General features: G+C 40.7%; 6 protein-coding genes across 6 annotated transcripts; 5 read left to right on the forward strand and 1 right to left on the reverse strand.

Moving 5' to 3' along the window:
* The first annotated feature begins 657 nt into the window (after nt 1-657).
* BX661DRAFT_186728 (uncharacterized protein) lies at nt 658-2055 on the forward strand. The gene is given in 7 exon segments (XM_051537088.1): nt 658-1269; nt 1299-1448; nt 1490-1605; nt 1623-1705; nt 1733-1817; nt 1832-1878; nt 1890-2055. 7 exon segments carry the CDS (start codon nt 874-876, stop codon nt 1919-1921), a joined length of 909 nt encoding a protein of 302 aa, XP_051389704.1. The 5' UTR covers nt 658-873; the 3' UTR covers nt 1922-2055.
* A 555-nt stretch (nt 2056-2610) lies between these two features.
* BX661DRAFT_186730 (uncharacterized protein) lies at nt 2611-3988 on the forward strand (the record flags this gene model as incomplete). The annotated part of the gene is given in 7 exon segments (XM_051537089.1): nt 2611-2625; nt 3016-3302; nt 3333-3423; nt 3471-3477; nt 3488-3572; nt 3748-3878; nt 3890-3988. Coding segments are annotated over 7 exon segments (715 nt in total), but the record flags the coding sequence as incomplete, so codon positions are not given.
* Nucleotides 3989-7289: 3301 nt separating this feature from the next.
* On the forward strand, nt 7290-8146 carry BX661DRAFT_226230 (uncharacterized protein; the record flags this gene model as incomplete). The annotated part of the gene is made up of 3 exons (XM_051538964.1): nt 7290-7849; nt 7894-8070; nt 8128-8146. Exons 1-3 carry the CDS (start codon nt 7410-7412, stop codon nt 8144-8146), a joined length of 636 nt encoding a protein of 211 aa, XP_051389706.1. The 5' UTR covers nt 7290-7409.
* A 1343-nt stretch (nt 8147-9489) lies between these two features.
* On the forward strand, nt 9490-10922 carry BX661DRAFT_186731 (uncharacterized protein). Its single transcript, XM_051537090.1, has 2 exons — nt 9490-10615; nt 10671-10922. Exons 1-2 carry the CDS (start codon nt 9699-9701, stop codon nt 10831-10833), a joined length of 1080 nt encoding a protein of 359 aa, XP_051389707.1. The 5' UTR covers nt 9490-9698; the 3' UTR covers nt 10834-10922.
* A 1706-nt stretch (nt 10923-12628) lies between these two features.
* On the reverse strand, nt 12629-15357 carry BX661DRAFT_194468 (succinic semialdehyde dehydrogenase; the record flags this gene model as incomplete). Its single annotated transcript, XM_051537883.1, is given in 3 exon segments — nt 12629-13770; nt 13782-14115; nt 15241-15357. The coding sequence occupies 3 exon segments, from the start codon at nt 15355-15357 to the stop codon at nt 12629-12631; spliced, it is 1593 nt and encodes a 530-aa protein (XP_051389708.1).
* Nucleotides 15358-15843: 486 nt separating this feature from the next.
* BX661DRAFT_145489 (uncharacterized protein) lies at nt 15844-16506 on the forward strand (the record flags this gene model as incomplete). Its single annotated transcript, XM_051533120.1, has 1 exon — nt 15844-16506. One exon carries the CDS (start codon nt 15844-15846, stop codon nt 16504-16506), a length of 663 nt encoding a protein of 220 aa, XP_051389709.1.
* Between the last annotated feature and the right edge of the window lie 3193 nt (nt 16507-19699).

Genomic DNA, 19699 nt, shown 5'->3' on the forward strand with positions numbered 1-19699 from the left:
TGCATCAACAGTTAGTAGTTAGCAGTCAACAGTCAACAACCATTGCCCTACGTTTATTTGTAGTGGTTTCTTTCAAACCAAATTAAAATAGTTATTTTGAGTTCCTTTTTCAAAATAAACTACCGGAGTCTGGCAGCTTAAAACAGAGGAGGTCTGGATTGCAAGTGTATTGAACTGAGTAGAAATACCAGTCAATGGGGTTAGGATAAGCATCAAAGAAATTGATTTTCCATTTTATTCTGATTGAGGATTATCACTTTTCCACATTTGGTTCTTATCGCACCATACTATTTTTTACAAGCCTCTATAATTTTATTTTTGGTACACTCAGTTTCTTCGAAAACCTTTATTCATTTCTTTTGTAAAACTTAAATGATGCATTAATCGAAACAAACTATGCAGATTTTCGAAACATTAATTGTAGTTATATTGCAACACGTTTTTGCAGAACTTCCCCATGTTTGTACATCATGTGCCAATCGTTTGTTTTTTATTTATTTTTACTGAACTTTCTGTTGAGAAACGAAGTTGGTGTGTGGGAGCAGCAATGTCGATCATATACTTGATTTCAAAAAATTGGATATCATGCTTAACGAATTCTGACACCAAATGTAACGCTATTGTATGTAAAAAATCCCCAAGATGAATAATATTAAATTGTTTCAAATATCTGACAAGGCATAAAACACAGCACATTCCCTATTCAATAAACCGAAGCCTTTGCCATATTAACCTTTTTTACGTTTTATAACCTATTGCTCTTTTTTATTATATTTGTAATATCTCAAAATTTTACTTTTGCTTCAATCTCCACAAACATTCTTGATATTTCAATCTTACGACCTACACTTATTATTTTAATCTTGTTTAAAGATGGGTAACCAGCTGTCTTTTTCTGTCACTGAGAGCGAGCTGATGCGGGTGGAGGCTGGCAAGTCCAATTTTGTAACAGTGGACCCGCGTGGCAAAGGAGACATGATCATGATAATATTTTTCTCAATCATTTACTGTTTCAGTTTTCTGGCAGTCGTGTATATGCTGCGCAACAAAAACTATCCGCCAATCAAGGCCAAAAATCCGATACTCATGACTGTGATGATAGCAATATGTGCCATATGGTTTGTCGGCGACCTTCAGACTAACGGGCACGTGCCTTTGGCAAACACGCCAATGACCAACTGCAAGCCTTTCGGGCTCTGGATGCGCATTCTAATGGGTATCTGCACTCTTTGCGCCTTGGTTACGTTGAGAGCGTATGGCCTGTACCGCGTTTTTTATTTATACCTCCCATACCACAGTCTTGGGCTGTATCTGCCGTTCTTTTGTATTGCGTATGCATGCTTGTCTACGGAATTGTCGCGCAGGTCCTCAAACCCGAAATAACAATGCAGTACATTGTGCCACTCGATATTTGCAACGTTCACCCATCTTTCAAGGCGTCGTTGTTTGTGTTTCTGTGGCTCACCTGCTCATCATGGTAATCGTTCAGTGGATGATTCGCAACATCAAGAGTTCATTTAACGAGAGCCGTGAAATGCTGATTATTTGCTTTATAATATTTGCTAACCTCATATTTGTCACAACCCTCAACTATGTGCGCCCGCAGTATCCTCTGAACAAAGACTTGCGTTGCTAGCCACATCCCTGAATCATATCGGAACACATATGCTGTGGTGGCTCATAATGGCAGTACCGATGTACAACTGTATGTTTAACCGGCAGGGCTACCTAGACAGATGGATAAATACACTGCGCAAGGATGGTTTGCAAAATGAGTACGACGTCAGCGCAAACACGGCCACTACCAACAACACTGGGTCGCTTTTTTTAGCAAACACTTCTGGCGGCAAAGGAGGCGCGTTTTACCCAATGGAAAATGTCATTTACAGGGACAATGGTGCAGAATCCTCGTACGACCTAAACCAGCTTTTATCAGCCTCCCAATAGCAACATGTATGGAAACAGGGACAATGCATTTAGATCAAACATCATTTAGCTATCTACAGTTTACCAGATATTAAAATATGTATTAATATAGTCGACATGCAAACAAAACAATACGCAAAATATTTCTATTTATGCCTACCTTTGTCCCCAAATTAATTTTATTATTTGCTGAATATTTGGCATAAAAGTAGATTAAAATAAATTGCCGAGTCGCGCCAAAAAACATGTGATTTTTCTCATGACTTGGTTACCAACCGCGCACATGACGATCATTGCCATTTTGTCTATTCAAAGCAAATCCATTTTCTTTTTTGACGGCCAAATTAGAAAGATCGTTCAAAAACGTAAACATTTTGTTTGTCATACACGAAAAAAAGATTTACCCAGAAAACTGCCACTTAAAAAGATAAATATAAAGTGTATTTGATTCGCATTAATAAAATTGGCTTTGCTTAATTGAGACAGAAAAGAATTCCCATTGCATATTTGGTCTGCAAAATATTTTACTTTTTTTGGAATACAAGGCTGCTTATCCCCAAAATGCAGAACGCAGCCGTGTAAAATAAGCGAATTTTCGCTTTGAAATATATTTCCACGTCCCCCCTCGCAAATCGCCCCCCTTGTCCCCCAAATTTTATTTCTAGAATCTGGGGTTGGAAAACAATGCAACTGGATCAGGTGATTGTCGCAGTTATGCGTTTTGATTACAAGGAAAACAAAATAAAAGTGGACAAAATAGATGAGGCAAAATAATGTTACCTTTTGCGCACAACCACGTAAATTTGGGTGAGCACACAATTATTGTTTTCCAAAGTTTTCCCTTCAGGCGTGTAATTTTTATTTGTGCTCTAGGATATAAAACATGAAAAGTTTTCTTAATGCGATGGATAGTTCCATTTTTTTCCACGCCCATTTTTGTTGTAATTGTTAATAATTATATTACTATTTTTTTAATATTTCACAGGCATATTTATATTACTCGATATTTTTATCTTACAACATAAATACGACCTTTTTATTAATTTTTTAAAACATGGGCAATCAGCTTTCATTTTCGCTGACTGAGAGCGACTAAATCGTGTGGAGTATGGCAAGTCTGTGAATGTAACGGTGGACCCGCGTGGCAAGCCAGACATGATCATGCTGATATTTTTTTCGGTCATATACTGTTTTGACTTTTTTGTATTGGCATACATGCTGTGGAACAAAAAGTACCCACCGATCAAGTCCAAAAATCCGATTCTCATGACAATTCTCATGTTAATCTCCATGACATGGTTTGTCGGCGACCTTCAGTCTAATGGGCATGTGCCATTGGCAAATACGCCATTGACTAACTGCAAGGCGTTTGGGTTGTGGATGCGGATCCTGCTGGGCGTGTGCAGCGTGTGCGCACTGACTGCATTGAGGGCGTATGGATTATACCGCGTGTTTTATTTAAACCTTCCGTACCACAGTCTGGGACTGTATCTGCCGGTTGCCATATATTGCCTGATTTTATTGGCTACGGAATTATTGCACAGGTCTTAAGTCTGAAAAGACAACTTTCTACATCCCGTCTTACGATTCTGCAGTTTGGACAATGGGTTCAAGACATCGCTGTTTGTGCTTTTGGGTATAACTTGGTTTCTTTTAATGGCGTTCACTGGAAGATTCGCAATATCAAGAGCTCGTTCAATGAAAGCCGCGAGATGATTACCAATGGTTTCATTATTTTTGCCTTCTTTGTATTCTCGATAGTCATCAACTTTAAATACCCGACTACCCTATGAACCGGAATATACGCATCCTGGCTACAAGCATTGACCACTTTGGAACGCATTTGTTGTGGTGGCTCATCATGGCAGTACCCATGTACAACTGCATGTTCAATCGACAGCGCTATCTCACTCACTGGATCAACAAGCTGCGCAAGGACGGTCTGCAAAAAAGTACAATGTAGATTCAGACGCTATTGCAAACAATGGCCATGAGTCGCTGCTGCAGGCAACCACGGACAGAAACAAGGATGACGGCTTATTCTACGCACGGACGATTACATGTGCACCAGCAATGTTATTGATTTTAAAAATACTGTGCACAACGACCATCCCATGTTTTCTGAAAATACAGCGTATACAGGTGGTGGTCTTGCGCGTGGTTTTTCTAGCCGGTCTTCGGCTGCGGGTGAGCGCCATTAGGATGCTAGATAACTTGACGACTGGCGTAATTTCTTTGAGGACAAGCAGCAGGCCACATCGAATCTCTAAATGCCGATATCTTTTTAAAGGCCGTAGTTACAGCAGCACAATCTGAGCGCAGCTCACAACGGGGTTAAATCATTATAACTTTGACAAATGTCAAATTGTATAAATATTTTAGTTAGTATGTTTGCGGTGTTGGTAAACGGGCGCACTTTTACAATATACTAGCTGATTTGGCTGAGGAGACGATTAATGCACTGAAAAAGACTACAAATATCCAAAAAAAATTAAATATCCTGCAAATAGACATCTTTTCCATCAAAATTGCATAGCACCCGGAAATTCTTAGAAACTAGAGACAGTAGCCCACTACGGTTGAAGCTATTAACCACTGCGCTGCTTTTTATGAGAAGCTTGGACAGACGGATTAATTCACACGCACTTGGGCTTGGGCTTTGACTTGGGCAAAGTTTTAGGCATGGCTGTAAACTCAAGTTCAGCCGACTCTGACAATGAATTTTTGCGCAAAAATGAGAAGGGCGTTTGCCAGTAAGCAGGGTATTGAAGATAATGCAAAATTTTAATACCGAAGCCATGTCACGATTCCACTTCCGTCTGCCTGTTGGCACTTTTTGCCATCCTCAACCCGGGTTCGTCAGCCCTGAAGGTCTGCAGGCAGCCTTCCATTGTGCACTGGCGCAAGCCGTGTCATAAAATTTGGTGAGGTTTTTCTACCGCCGGGATTATATTCATGCCAGTTGTGGCAATCTGCTGCTGCGCGGTCAACTCGTCATGCATCCCCTATCTGATTTTGTGCTTGATCTTACCCGCAACCAGCCGCTCAGCCTGAAATTATGCTTAAAATTATCAGCAGGCTGGAGATGATGTATTGCTCCTATTCCGCTTAGCCAACTCATTCTGCACCTGCTGCTTTACCTTGTTAAAAACATTGCGTTTGGACCAGCTCTTTTTCTACCCTATCCACAGGATAATATTGGCAGACTGTGGGCGAATAGGCATCCACTGGTTGCGCCTCTGCTACGCACTGTCCGTAATAGATGCGGCGCCGGCAGCAGTTTTAGTTGGACAGAAACGGCGATGGCTGCTGCTGCGACAGAATCAGCAGCGTCGGTAGTTGCGGCTGCAACGGAATTGGATACTTGACAATTTTAAAAGTGTATTATTTTCAATTTCCTAACTAATTACTAGTTGCCAGGAATGATTTAAATAATCAGAGCTGAATATGAAATAATAATATGAAAATGTTCAGAGCCATGGAAATGCGCATACTTGCAAATTTCAAATTTTGAGTGATTAATTTTAGAAAACATTCTGACATGAGACAGTGGTCAAAATGTGATCAAGAAACGGTCAAGCGTTAAACTAGCAGCGGTCAAGCATTAAAGCAAGCAATAGCTGGGGTTTGCAACGCTTGATTTCCTGCCATCTTCACCCCCATCGGCGTCGGAAAAATGGCCTGGAAATGGGCAGTACAAACCAGCATATTTATAGAATTTTTTATATTTCAAAAATATTCCAAATTTCAATCTAAACAACAACTGAAAAATTGATAAATTGATAAATGAGCCGTTGCCAATTTGAAAATTTGATGACAAAATATTTAATGATAAAATCGAGCCATGGAGTGCGCTTCAAATGTTCCTTTTTAAGCAATGAAATAAGAAAAAATAAATATATTGAGCGAGATATAAAACAAGCAAAAGCAAACTAAACTAAAGTTGATGAATGAGACTGATTGTCTACCATGCCATCTTGCAGACCTTAAAACCGCGTATGGTTGATATTATTGTAAACGGTGCTATTGAATGTTTATTAATTAGATAATTAAAGCTTCTGCTGGATACCTTTTATTCTCGACTCTTGGTCTGCTGGCTTGGTATTTATAACATTTCCAAGACAAGCGAACACGGCCGTGTTGCTCTTACAATATACACGTCCGTTGATTTTGATCAGCTTTTGACAAGGATCAGTGCCACTGATGATCGACATTGCTACGTAACAGACCTGGCTACATGTCCCTATAACAAAATTAATCTAGGGCAGCGACTTAAGCAGTGAAATAAGCGATCATTTGGCATAATAAACTATTGGTCTCATGTCATGATTTTTATTTTTAAGCAGTGTGATTGTAGGGTTTCGCCCCAATTCCATCCCAGTGAAGTTCCAAGATAAACTGAGCAGTTTCTGTGTGGGTTAATTACGCATAATCTAAAAAAACCAACAATAAAAACATTTTTTATATTGTTTATACCTGTTAAAATCAGGTTTGGCCGTGGCTAATATAATTTTCTATTACCGCTGATTTAATTTCTACGCTAATCATTATTGCGTGCGTGCAATGTTTTTGGCGGAGTATAAAGTATTGTTTCTGGATATGGATTCAGATCATCCACTTAGGCAAAGTCTGCTCCACGGAAAACTAAAAAAGCTGTTATTTTTTAATAGATTATTTTTTAGCAACGTGAAAATGTAGACAATCTATTTTCTTCAATGTCAATTTTCAAGTGCATTTTTATTTATACTCTGTAGATCCGGGATTTAAATAAATTTGGAATGTTTGCTTTTATTATTCTAGGTACAAAATTGTCTTTGCAAAAAAAATTGACCAAAAAGGGTGCCAGGGGCTTTTGCAACATCCACGCACTTAAATTTATTTAAGGTCGATTTGATATTCTTTGCATGTTATTCAATCCATATTTGGACATTCTGTTTCCCTTCACCCCTTTCCCCTTCAACCCTTTCCTCAACTTTTTCTATATATTGGTAAATCCGCTTGTACTTTATTATTATTGTTTTCCTTTATTTCTACATTTCTCCTTACATTCGCGGTTATATATTTTCTATGCTATTATTCAACCACAATCTATAAATTTTTTGTGCATTTTACGACATTTTTATTTTTAAAAAACCTTTACAATTTATTACTATCACCCAAACAACAAACAACCATTCTTATTATTTCTAATGGGTAACCAGATATCTTTCACAGTAACGAGGGCGAGGTGCGGCGTCAGAAGATTGGCGAGATGGCAGGCATAACCATTGAGCCCCGAGGCAAGGCAGATGCAATCACAATTATTGTATTTATCGTAGTATGCTGTCTGGGCTTTTTAGCAGTTGCTTGTATGCTGTGGAACAGAAATTATTTACCATTAAAGTCCAAAATTTTAAAAATAATGACTTTAGTAATGATACTGTCTGCAGTGTGGTTTATCGCAATCTTCAGGGCAATGGCACGTGCCTTTGGTTAACACGGCCATGACCAACTGCAAGGCATTCGGATTTTGGATGCGCATCCTTTTGGGCATATGTGGTGTATTTTCTCTAATGAATTGGGGCGTATGGGCTGTACCGCATTTTTTGTCTTTGTCTTCCGTACTACAGCCTAGGGCTATATCTTCCGTTCTGTGTATACCTGTTGTTTGTGATTGCTTTTGGAGTTGTTGGTCAAGTACTCCCGGACAGAGGCACAACTCAGTATATATCCCCATCGACATGTGCAACGTTTATTCAGGATTCCAAACAGCAATGTACATGTTTTTATGCGTCACCGTGTCTATTGTGGTGGTGGTTCACTGGATGATTCGCAACATCAAGAGCTCGTTCAACGAGAGCCGCGAAATGGTGGCTACTTGCGCTATAATACTTGCCAACCTTATATTTGCAACCATCATGGTCTATGCGCCCCTCAAAAATCCGTATCCCCTCGGCAAAAGAGGCGCATTATATACACATCTCTGAGTCATGTTGGTGTCAATGCAATGTGGTGGCTTGTCATGGCCGTGCCTATGTACAACTGCATATTCAACAAGCAGCGCTATCTAGAATTTTGGGTTACCAAGCTGCGCAACGATGGCCTGCAGAGGGAGTACGATGTGGGTTTAGATGCCATTGCCGCTGCCACCACTACCAACCCCGAGTCATATTTGTTGAACAAAGCTTTGAGAAGAAACAAAACGGGATCTCTACGCAAAAGGCAGAATTTACAGCAGTAGGGATACCGACACCATTACCAGACTGCACATAGTATTTTTCAGCCTCCCGGAAATCACAAGTACGGAAACGATGAGAAAACATAAATAATTTACATAATGGTTTCAGTGTGTTATAATGTAATATTTTGTTTTACTAAATTAGCCATTGATCATATTATCGGAAACTGTAGCATATATATATATTACAGTAAATTAATTAAAAAGATGTGCATACAACACATATGTGGTTCGTCATTTGAGGTATTAGCCTTTAGACTCTAGGGCTTATGCTTGATTTGGTAATGTTATAGAGTAATAAATACAATAATCGCAGCCCAGTGCTTGTAAGAGCTAATTTACTTATTTTTGTAAACATAATTACACTTGTTTTTATGCTGTTTCAATGCGCGCTTGGTACCCTAGGCAACACATCTCAATTTTTTACATTATTTTCTGTTCGAGCCAGTTCGCTCTGATTATTTCACATAACACGGCTACAACATTTTTTTACAATTCATTGTGCGCTTTTATTCTTTTCGTTTAGTTTAAAAATAGATTACAGATTGCTCAATCAAAAACGGCCAATTTCAACCAAAATTAAGACTGGAACCGGTGCTTGTATTTTCTTTGTCAAAATAATAATGTTGAAAAAAGCGGAATTGATGTCAAGGATGTATACTTTTATATTTCAAGTTTTGTTGAAATACAAGTCTGCTCGTATCTTTCCGCAATGCTGGCAACATGTGACATGTCACTGGTTCCAATTTGACCCAAATAAAAAAGGTTAGCAAACCCTTTAAAGTTTGTGTTGCTCAATACATGACAAGCCACCTCAGCTTTTTTGCATTCTACCCCAATTCAGACTGAAGCTTGACTATACCGCGCATTGCTATAACGACAAATCCTGCACCCAATGCAAGAGGTAGATTCAATTCCTCTTTATAGCTCAAGCTTGCCTCCAAACAACATTTGTGTATTGCCGAGTTGCAATGTATAACATTGACTTTTTGTGCCAAAAGAAAAAAAGGATTTTGCTATTTGAAGTTCTTTGCCCTGATTGTTGCAATCAAATGCAAATCTTGGGTGAATTGATATTTTCCAATGCATATTTTTCCACTTGAAGAAAACCTGATTTCTTAGAAAATCGACCAGTGAGTGATTGCGACTACATATATTTTTACTTATTCAAAATTTCTGTACCCTGTTCTACAAAGAAAAATAGCAGAGAACGCCAGGTAAATCGAATGGCATGTAGGATGAACCTCCCCTTTTTGCACACACACGCACACTTGGAGAATGCTTGTGTTTTGTGGTTTTGACGTGCACGCATTTGTGTATTCACTTTTATTTATAAAACCATTGTCGTTTCCTCTTATTTGACAATTGGCGATTCCTAGTTTCTATTTTATATATCCTTTTTAATTTGTTTACCTCTTTTTATTTAAATATTTTAGCTGTTAAACCACGAGCCCTTATAATATTTTGCCACAGACTGTATTTTGAGTGTATTTTCGTACCTCTATTTTTCTAGAATATCCTTGGCCCGCCTACCCACCGACAGTTTTTTTTCACAATGGGCAACCAAATATCTTTCACAGTGACTGAGTACGAGGTGCAGCGTCAGGCGATTGGCGCGATGGTCCCTCTATACATCGAGCCCCGAGGCAAGGCAGATGCAATTACAATTATTGTATTTACCATAGTATACTGCATAAACTTTCTAGCGGTCGTATACATGCTGTGGCACAGAAACTATCCGCCGATAAAAGCTAAAAGTGTCAAAGTCATGGCGATGATGATGGTGTTAATGGCGATTTGGTTTATCGGCGATCTTCAGGGCAATGGGCACGTGCCTTTGATTAACACGGCTATGACCAACTGCAAAGGGTTTGGAATCTGGATGCGACTTCTGCTGGGTGTTTGTGGTGTGTTTTCCCTAATGACGTTGAGGGCGTATGGGCTATACCGCATCTTCCATCTTCATCAAACGTACCACAGCTGGGCTCTATATCTGGTGTTGGGCGTTTATTGGTTGTGTATCCTCATTTTTGGAGTTGTTTCGCAGGTGCTCCCGGACAGAATCACAACTCAGTACATGCCCGCCATCGACATATGCAACGTTCACTCGCACTACCAAACTACACTGTATGCGTTTATGTGTACAAACGTGGCCGTAGTTATTGGCTTCCATTGGATGATCCGAAACATCAAGAGTTCGTTTAACGAGACCCGCGAAATGGTGGTAACGTGCATCATTGTACTTGGTCACATTGTGTATTCTACGATTCTGAACTATGCGCCGCTCAAGAATCCGTATCCTTTTGTTCAGAACTTGCGCATTATATACACGGTTCTGAGCCACATCGGTGTTAATTCGATGTGGTGGCTCGTCATGTCAATACCCCTCTACAACTGCATATTCAACAGGCAGCGCTATCTAGTTCACTGGATTACCAAGCTGCGCGACGACGGCTGCAGAAGGAGTACGACGTGAGCTTGGACGCCATTGCCGCGCCACCACTTACGCGGGATCCGTTATGGATAGCACCATGGGAAGACATGAAACGGGGCTTCTTTACGCAAAGGGCAGCATTTATAGTGGCAAGGACGCCAACACCATTACCAGACCGCACATGGTTTTTTCTCAGCCCCCTAATAGTTTAACAAGCAGAAAAGGCGGATTTGGCATTGGACGAACAATTCTGTAATCAACAGAGCTACCACAACAGGCAGTGTAATTATTTAAAGTATTGGACAGATGTGGTAGTTTCCCAATTTTGATTTGTTAACATTTTCCAAGATTAATATAAAACATTTGGAAAACCTTGGTTATTCACAGCGCACATAATCATGCTCAGTATCCTAATACCTTGCATACTTTTTGCAAACTGCATCTTTGGAGTTTCAATGCAAATTTGGTATACGCATACATGAATTTTGCCAAGTGACTCCACAACGCGTAGTTGTTTCCAGATCCGATTAGTTCTTGTGTATCTTATAAACTCTGTCCGAGGTGCCGGTATGCTACAGTATCGCAACAGCTCCAATTGATGCACACTCTGCACATTAATTAAATAGGTTGCATTTTAGATACTATATATTAGTGGTGCAAAGAAAACCTACAGCATGTATAGAATATTGTGAAAGGTTGCATTTTCAATTAACGTCTGTCGATCGCACCATCTTTTTTGAATATAAAAATATCAAGGGTACCCGGGTTCTAGTCGATCGCAGCTATGTTGGGCAATGCACGACAATCATTTTCCCATGCTTTTATCAAAAAAATTATGAAAACAAAAACAAACACCAAAACAAGCAAATGTCTGGAAAAACTGCACATCCGAATTTCACAAAGCGAGGATTTTCTTCCACGGAAATCATGCCTTGAAATAAAAAGGGCGCGTGGCCCAGGGTAAATAGCGATTGACTTTCGATTCGGCCCACCTGCCAACCTAAAAATTTCTTTATTTTCCCAGTTGCCATAAATAAGAATTCACACAAAGTATTTTTAGTTACGCACTGCTGTATTCTTAGTGCGTATGTCAACTTGGTAGCATCTATTCTACCCACAAAATGATTTTGCACAAAATATGCTGATAAAGTTTACCGATCGGGGTACATTGTGCTCATATATATTTTTTATTTCAATGCGCAACATGGAATTTGAACTCATGCACGACTTGAATGTTTTACAAAAAAGATGTACGTCATTTTTATACAAACTTGTTTGCACTTTTCTCATAACCGTTATTAAATTTGGATCTACACTTGGCGCAATTCAAATTTTGTGATTTCACACGAAACACAACAAATATGATGGAAAGCTGTATTATCAAAAATAAAAGTTTGTTTTTTCGCATTTGAAAAGCTGAACTATTAGTCGATTGCAATCAGCTGATTAGCCAGTCTTGGCTGTTTATTCAAACGCACAACCACTTATAAGTCACATAGTGACCCAACGCAGTTTTGTATTTTCTTTCTTCTCTTTCAGTAAATAGTACTATATTTAATGCACCTTTATACATAGTATACATCCTACAAGTTTACAAAACCTTTCTCAGAATCCAATACGGACAACAAAAATATATTTAACTGGTAGTGTTCATCTTGCTTCATCCCATTTTGCCTCATACGAAAATAGTCTTTACAGTGGCAAGGGTGCTGAATCTACACATAAAGAAAACGCGGATATTGCTCAGCTCCTTGATGACGACGAATACGCGCAAAAAATTTTGTAGCAAAATACGGTTTAGTACTGCTAATAAAAGAGTTCAATTTTATCAAAATCTTCAATAACGAACCGTAACGTTGCATCTAACTTGCTTTTGACACATTGACCACTTTTCAATACGTACTTAATAAAGACAAAGCCACGTTGGGTTTCATTTTTTTGCCATCCATTTTATTATGAGCATAGAATAATTGATTCGGTTGGAGGTGGGAAATAAAAAAGAGCAAGTATTGCTGACCATTATAAAAATAATAATTTAAAAAACCCTACATTTACAGAGAAATGTTGATGTACTTGATATTCATGTACTCATCAATTCCGTAGCGTGATCCCTCGCGGCCAAAACCACTTTCCTTGACACCTCCAAACGGAGCGACCTCGGTGCTGATTATTCCCGTGTTGGCGCCGACCATGCCCACCTCCAGGGCCTCTGCCACGCGGAACACACGTCCAATGTCGCGACTAAAAAAATACCCGGCCAGCCCAACCGGCACGCTGTTCGCACGACGAATGACCTCTTCCTCAGAGCTAAACTTAAATACTGGACACAGCGGACCAAACGTCTCCTCGCACGACATTGGCACCTCATCAGTCACATCCACAAGGATCGTGGGCTCAAAAAAGTACCCAGCTGCTGAAATATCCGGGCGCTTTCCGCCAAGGAACACGCGAGCACCCGCATCCACAGCACGCTTCAGCTGATCTTCAATCTTTTGCAGGCCGCGTTCGGTAATTAGTGGGCCAAAATTGACGCCCTCTGACACCCCATGGCCAATGCGCAAGCGTTTCTCAACCAGGACAGCAAACCGGCTGACAAAGTCGTCGTAGACAGACTCGTGGACATAAATGCGGTTGGCACATACGCATGTTTGGCCCGAGTTGCGGAACTTGCACGCGACAAGCTGCTCGGCGGCGACGTCCAGATCGGCGTCGGCAAAGACAATAAAGGGCGCGTTGCCGCCAAGCTCCATCGACACTCTCTTCATGGTGCCGGCGGCCTGCGCAGTGAGCATCTTGCCAACGGCCGTGGAGCCAGTAAACGACACCTTGCGGATGGCTTCATTGGTGGTCAGCTCCTTGCCGACATCGGGCGTGTTTTCGGCTGAGCACGGCACAACGTTGAAAACACCGCGTGGAACGCCGGCGCGCTCAGCCAGCTCGCACAGCGCCAGGGCTGAATACGGCGTTTCGTGGGCCGGTCTCACCACTACAGTGCAGCCGGCGGCCAGCGCAGCGCCGACCTTGCGCGTGATCATCGCGTTGGGAAAGTTGTATGGCGTGATAATGCCGACGACGCCCACAGGCTGTTTCAACACCACCATGCGCGTGCTGCTGAGCGGCGACGGCACTACATCACCGTAGGCGCGCTTGGCCTCTTCGCCAAACCATTCAATAAACGATGCACCGTACACCACTTCGCCCGACGCTTCGGCCAATGGTTGCCGCCCTCCAGCGTCATCAACCTAGCCAGATCATCTTTATTTGAGATAATCAGATCAAACCACCTGCGCAGGATCAGAGAGCGCTCCTTTGCAGTGGTATTCTTCCAGCTCTCAAAGGCACGGCTCGCAGCGTCGATGGCCCGTCTGACATCATCGGCGTCCATGTCGGCCACGCTGCCAATCTTTTGCATTGTCCCGGGGTCAGTCACGTCAAAGGTCTTTCCTGAAGACGCACTGACCCATCTCCCATCGACGTACGCCTGCGACTGAATCAGCGACTTGTCATTGATCTTAGCCAGCTCGTCCAGTGACTTGATCTGGATATTCACAGTAAATTGTGCCGCCATCATTTTGCTGCTCAAAGTGAACGATCTATTGTGTGGAGTGATAGGGGTTGGCCTGGGCCGGATAAGGGCAGTTCGCGAGGAAATGACCAGACGGCTGGCAGACTGGAGAAAGTATTTGGAGCGGAGCTACACAATAATGTAAAATCAATATCAGTGGTGTGCGATATAGAGATATAGCAATGCTTGCTTGGATATTACTAAAATGCAAATGAAAAGAGCGCTAAAATGTGCTGACAACAGTTGAATGATTCGTTCTGTGCGGTTGCCGTACCATTGCGAGTTATTTATAAGCGCTTGCAAAATGTGTCCAAAGGTTAATGAAGTGGATACAGATTTTTGTGGTCTAAATAATAATAATAATAATAAAAAGAAAAGAAGAAACGATGTAAAAATGACCGGAGAACTGAACGAATGCTCAAGAGTTGCATTAATCGGGCGTTAAATCACACAGTACTTTTTTGATGCGCTCTTTAACATTAGCCTTTCACCCCTGGTCCTGGATTTGGACCTGCGCTAATCCACCGCCTTGCGCTTACGCTTGCTTTTCTTGTCATCGGCACTGCTCTTGGTATCTTTGTCACTTTCATCAGACGACGACGACGACGACGACGATGACGACGACGAAGAAAGGCCATCCAGATCATCCAGACCATCGCCAAACAATGGAATCATCATTTCAGCCTGCTTCTTCTTCTCAGAAGCCGATGCTTTAACATCCGCTGCCATTTTCTTCATTGCCTTGCGCGTAATTGCCCTCGTGCTCTCGACAATCTCCTCGCATTCTTTCGTATATTCAACGTCATCAAACCTGTACTTTTTCTTTGGCTTTTCGACCAATCCGTCGGCAATCTTCTTGCGCCTGCGTTCTTTGGCATTTTCTCTTTCCTTTTCCTGCGCCTCAATGTTTTCGACAATGGTTTTGGCTTCGTTTAGGGTTTTTAGGCGGCGTCCGTAGAGGTCGCGGCAGTTGTCAAAGTTGGCCGGCTTATTGGATGTTTTGTTCCCTGCGAGCGCAGCATGCTACCGAAACCACCCTTGCCACCAGTGTACGGTGACACAGGGTCAGCCAGGGCGGGGTCCGAAGTAATGCCTCACTGGCGCTGATGCCGCGACGACCGGTAATGTATGTGTTGGTATGGAGGATGTGGGAGCCGTAGAGCTTCTGACCTGCCTGCTGGGCAAGATCCTCGAGTGGCTGCAAGCTGCAGACATCGAATGCCAGGGTTTTGTTATTTGGGGTGTCGAGTAGAATGAGCATATTGAGAGCCTGAAAGATAAATAATGTATGTGTGGAAATTATTTCTTCTGTCGTCTCAAAATACAATTTCGACCTCAAGGCCAAAGTCCATGAGCCGAAAGTGTTGTGGAGGCGTTTGAGCTTGAACAAGAATTATTAAATATGCATTGACTTGAATAATCTGCTGAATTGGTTTATGGTGGATTTCAAGTTAAAACAATACACGGTCTATAATGTATGGATTGGCTTGTTAAATGTAAACGAGCATTCAATTATTTGCTGGCCAAACAATGTATACTCTATCTGTATTGTTCATCAATAACAGCCTAAACAAAAAATTTAGCGTAATTAAAGTGCACGTCAAGAACATTTATTTTTTTGTTTGATGGCTTTTTCCATTTCTTTTCTATTACTTGTTTCAATTTTTCAATTATTTTTTAAATTTAAACTATTAAAAATACATGCTGCTGCTATTACCAACGGATTTTATTACTGGCTTTTTTGTCGGAACAATACTACTGAACCTAGTATTCTACGTTGCCTGGCACAGCGGAATGTTCAATAATGAAAAGCAACTATCCTGGGTGCTCACAACCACAAGCTGTATACTGTTAACCGCATGTGCAACACCCTATTTTATTCCGATATTTCTTGGCGGCCTCGACATCAGCATTATAATCCAAAGCGACCCATTTTCACTTGGTCTTCTAGGATTCTTTGTCTCATATCTATTCTATGACCTCCTCCTAGGGATTCTCTATTACCAATCATCAATAACACTGGTAAACGGGTACATCCACCACACACTTTACGTTGCAATTGCCATATTTTTGGCTATAAATGGGGCGGCTGGTATATTTTGCATGTTCTTTTATAACGAAATTCCAACAATAATTCTTGCATTGGGCAGTATCAGGAAGGAGTGGCGGAGCGATATCTGGTTTGTAGTGGTCTTTTTTGTCACCAGGATTGTGCTGCATGTGGCGTTGGGCTGCAAGTTTTATTTGTATTCTGAACAAAGGTTTGTGTGGAAGATAATATTGGTTGTGTTTCCCATGCACATGTACTGGTTCTACGGCATGTTGAGCCAGTATGTGAAAAATAAGCGGGCTGGTGGTTTATAAGCCACTAATTTTCTAAACGTAGTTGTTTTTAATTATCCATGTAATTCATAGATATATCAATTTTTAAATATATAATATTGCTATATCCAATATCATTTTGTGTAGTGATTGACATCTCTACAACGATGCCAATCATTTTTTCCACAGCTGACAAATAAACAGCAAAAATAGAGTTTTTGGCAGCAGCCTCTCTTGTCTCGTATAAAATTTTTTAAATATATTTAGTATTACAATATTCGAAACCACCTTCGCTCAGATATACTTTTGATTTATTCGATTTGACCTATGTCGCACAATAATAACAACAGCAACTTTAGCACGAGAGACATGGCAGCAGTAAAACAAGTATTCTACTTGCCCGTTAAATACCATTGTCCTAAAAGCAGTTATATAATGGATATTGACATTTGTCGGACATGTAGTCGCCCACTACTCAAGAGCAAAAGTTATTTCTGCAACCAGACGTGCACAAGTAGATATCTGAACAACATTGGAATAGAGTAGAATTTGGTTTTTAATAAATTGATTATAACACATAATAAATTAATAGCATTTATCCAATTAAAGTCAGAATTAAAAACACTAGCGAATTTTAATTTAAAGTAGAATGTTTTTTCTTACAACTGGTATAATTCCATGTAAACCTAAGCGCTAAAATTGTTTAGGTTTATACGCGAATCAAATTCCCAAAGATTTTATCATGATACCCAATAATATTCTTAAGATTATTCTAATCGTTTAAAAACTGTCCATGATATTCAACATCTGAATCCCTTATTATCAATATATTTGGGCATATACTCGCTAGATACCATGTACTTTTCAGATTCAATCCATCTGCTGACACCAATCATACTGGTAATATCTCTATACTTGGAAAGTACTTGGGCTACATCATTTGGGTGAGAATATACTCTTTCTTGTAGTTGGCCATAGGGTACTTGTGTGCTTCCTTGACCTTGTTGGTTAAGGCTACGATGACAGTGGCAGCAGCAGCAGAAATGTAGGCAAAATAGGTAAGAGGTTTTATAACAGGAATTTAAATGTTGAATTGATAATGTGACATCAGAAATGGGGGCCGAGTCACGTGACAGCGCAGACGCGTAAAATATGTTTATGATATTTTACGCGTACGGCGAATTCTGAATAGTGAGCTCTTCAGCTCTTTCCGTAGTCTCATTTTTATTAACATATATTATAGCTAGTCCAAATCTCATTACAGATAAAGTTGAATAGAAATGTTATAATAAGAGGGGGTGGTGGGGGGAGCACTACCATGGTACTGTTAGAAATATGGGGTGTTAGTCTATAAACTTTTTTATCAATGAGATCAAAAGCGTAACTGAGACGACCTCATATATGTGTCTCGTTGCCTTTATTGCACACTTCACCGATTTTGCACTCAGTTGGCGAGAACTGGTTATTCTGCAGACAGACTGGTGTCTTGGCATGTCAATGTTATGATCTTTGCATGTATGCATCCGTACATGTACATTATGAAATGGGGGCATATCAGGGCGTCAATATTATGTCCCCTGATTTGATCCTACATGGTACCATTTATACCCTATCAACCGGCATGTTGATGAAGACTCGTTTCACAACTTTCAACCTCGAAATCCACTTCCATATCATCAGGTTGCTCAACAGAAGTGTAAGCAATACATTTTTAGTGACTTGCTTGTCCTTTTATAAGGTCCTCTAATAAATTTGTATTGTATTTTGTTAAATTTAAATTTTACAATAAAAGAGGCAGGACAAATATTTAATAGCAATTACGTAATAATATATTTTCACTATATTTTCATTAACTTAACCGGATACGCGATCTTCAAAATGGGGGTTAATAATTGAATGCTACATTTGTAACTAGATAAATACAATTGTTTCTTTAATATGGTATTGCACTCAGCGTATAACAAGGTTTGAAATTTAGGGGAGTAGTAGCGTGTTAATATGAAATAATTATCTAAAACAATTACCATCTAGAAAATGGCCTATTAATCAAGACTGCGCAGTTTTTTTAAAATGAATAGCTCAAAGCATCTCTGGATATTTTAAAAATGGTAAATAGTGCTCACTGCATGTATTGTTGTATTATTGTAATATAATAGAGGTCTAATTACAAGAATAAATAAAATATTTATATTTAAAAGCGCACGCAAAAAAATTTAAGTTGAAAAGTACGCGGCAAGATAAAAAAGATATGAAAACCCAAGCTACGCATTGTTCATTGATAATAACCATGGCGTGAGAAAAAGAAAAAGAAACGAAAATGGAAAACCGAAGCGAAAATGAAAACGAAAAAGAAAAAAGAAGGGGAATAATATAAATAAAAAATAGGAGGGTAGCTGTCATAAAACAGAAAATTTAAACCGTCGGCGATTTTACAGCTTGCCACTGATTAAGGCAAATATAAACACCGACGAGTTTCTTATCCATTCCAACCAACTGCGAGTAATCCCTCCGTCCACTACTACCAGTAACAGCAGCAGCACCTCCAGTCTTAGCGAGCAACAAGGCAGTCAAATTATTGCTGCAAGCCGAAATGGACAAGTACTCGCGAGCCAATTTTGACAGCCCCGGGAACGCCAAATGATGAATACGCCACCAAGACAAGACCGACATGGACGGAGAAGCAAGCGGCGCACTAATATACTCATCGAGCTCTGTGCGTCCACTCGCCAAGGCGCGCTTGAAGATGTGTGCCTTGCTGTCGGCGATCAGCTGGCTAGTAGCCGAGGGTTTGCTCAATTGGATAAACGCATCGATTTGCGACTTAATGACAGACTGCTGGCTGCCAGTGTCATCTGCCAACTGAGCAGCCGTTGCTATTGCTGCCGTTGGCGCAAAGATACAAGAGGCTCCATTATCATCACTCGCGCTACCCGCAGATCTTGAATTGCTAATGGGCACAATGTACTCGGAGAGAATCGAGCGCGCCTCGCGCATAGTACGACTAGTCCACGCCTCGTCGAGACCACGGTCCGCATAATAAGCGGTTTTAAGGCGGGGGTCGAAAAGCGGCGCCAGGCGGTAAATTGGCGACGACTGGAACGGATGGCACTGAGCCAGGTAATCACGAAGAGACTCGCCCGTCCGGCGCACCAAGTTATCGAGCGAGACGGTCTGCAAAAAGCCCTGCAGGTTGTCAATTAGGGTATCGTACACGGGCACAACATCCACAATACTG

Source organism: Kickxella alabastrina, assembly GCF_025024165.1.
Source record: "Kickxella alabastrina strain RSA 675 chromosome Unknown BX661scaffold_22, whole genome shotgun sequence".
Classification (NCBI taxonomy): Eukaryota; Fungi; Kickxellomycota; class Kickxellomycetes; order Kickxellales; family Kickxellaceae; genus Kickxella; species Kickxella alabastrina.

Coding starts and splice junctions, on each gene's coding strand:
- BX661DRAFT_186728 (XM_051537088.1), top strand. CDS start 874: ATGGGTAACCAGCTGTCTTTTTCTGTCACTGAGAGCGAGCTGATGCGG. Junction 1,270..1,298: donor GAGCGTATGGCCTGTACCGC/GTTTTTTATTTA, acceptor CCCATACCACAG/TCTTGGGCTGTATCTGCCGT. Junction 1,449..1,489: donor CTTTCAAGGCGTCGTTGTTT/GTGTTTCTGTGG, acceptor GTAATCGTTCAG/TGGATGATTCGCAACATCAA.
- BX661DRAFT_186731 (XM_051537090.1), top strand. CDS start 9,699: ATGGGCAACCAAATATCTTTCACAGTGACTGAGTACGAGGTGCAGCGT. Junction 10,616..10,670: donor GGCTGCAGAAGGAGTACGAC/GTGAGCTTGGAC, acceptor CGTTATGGATAG/CACCATGGGAAGACATGAAA.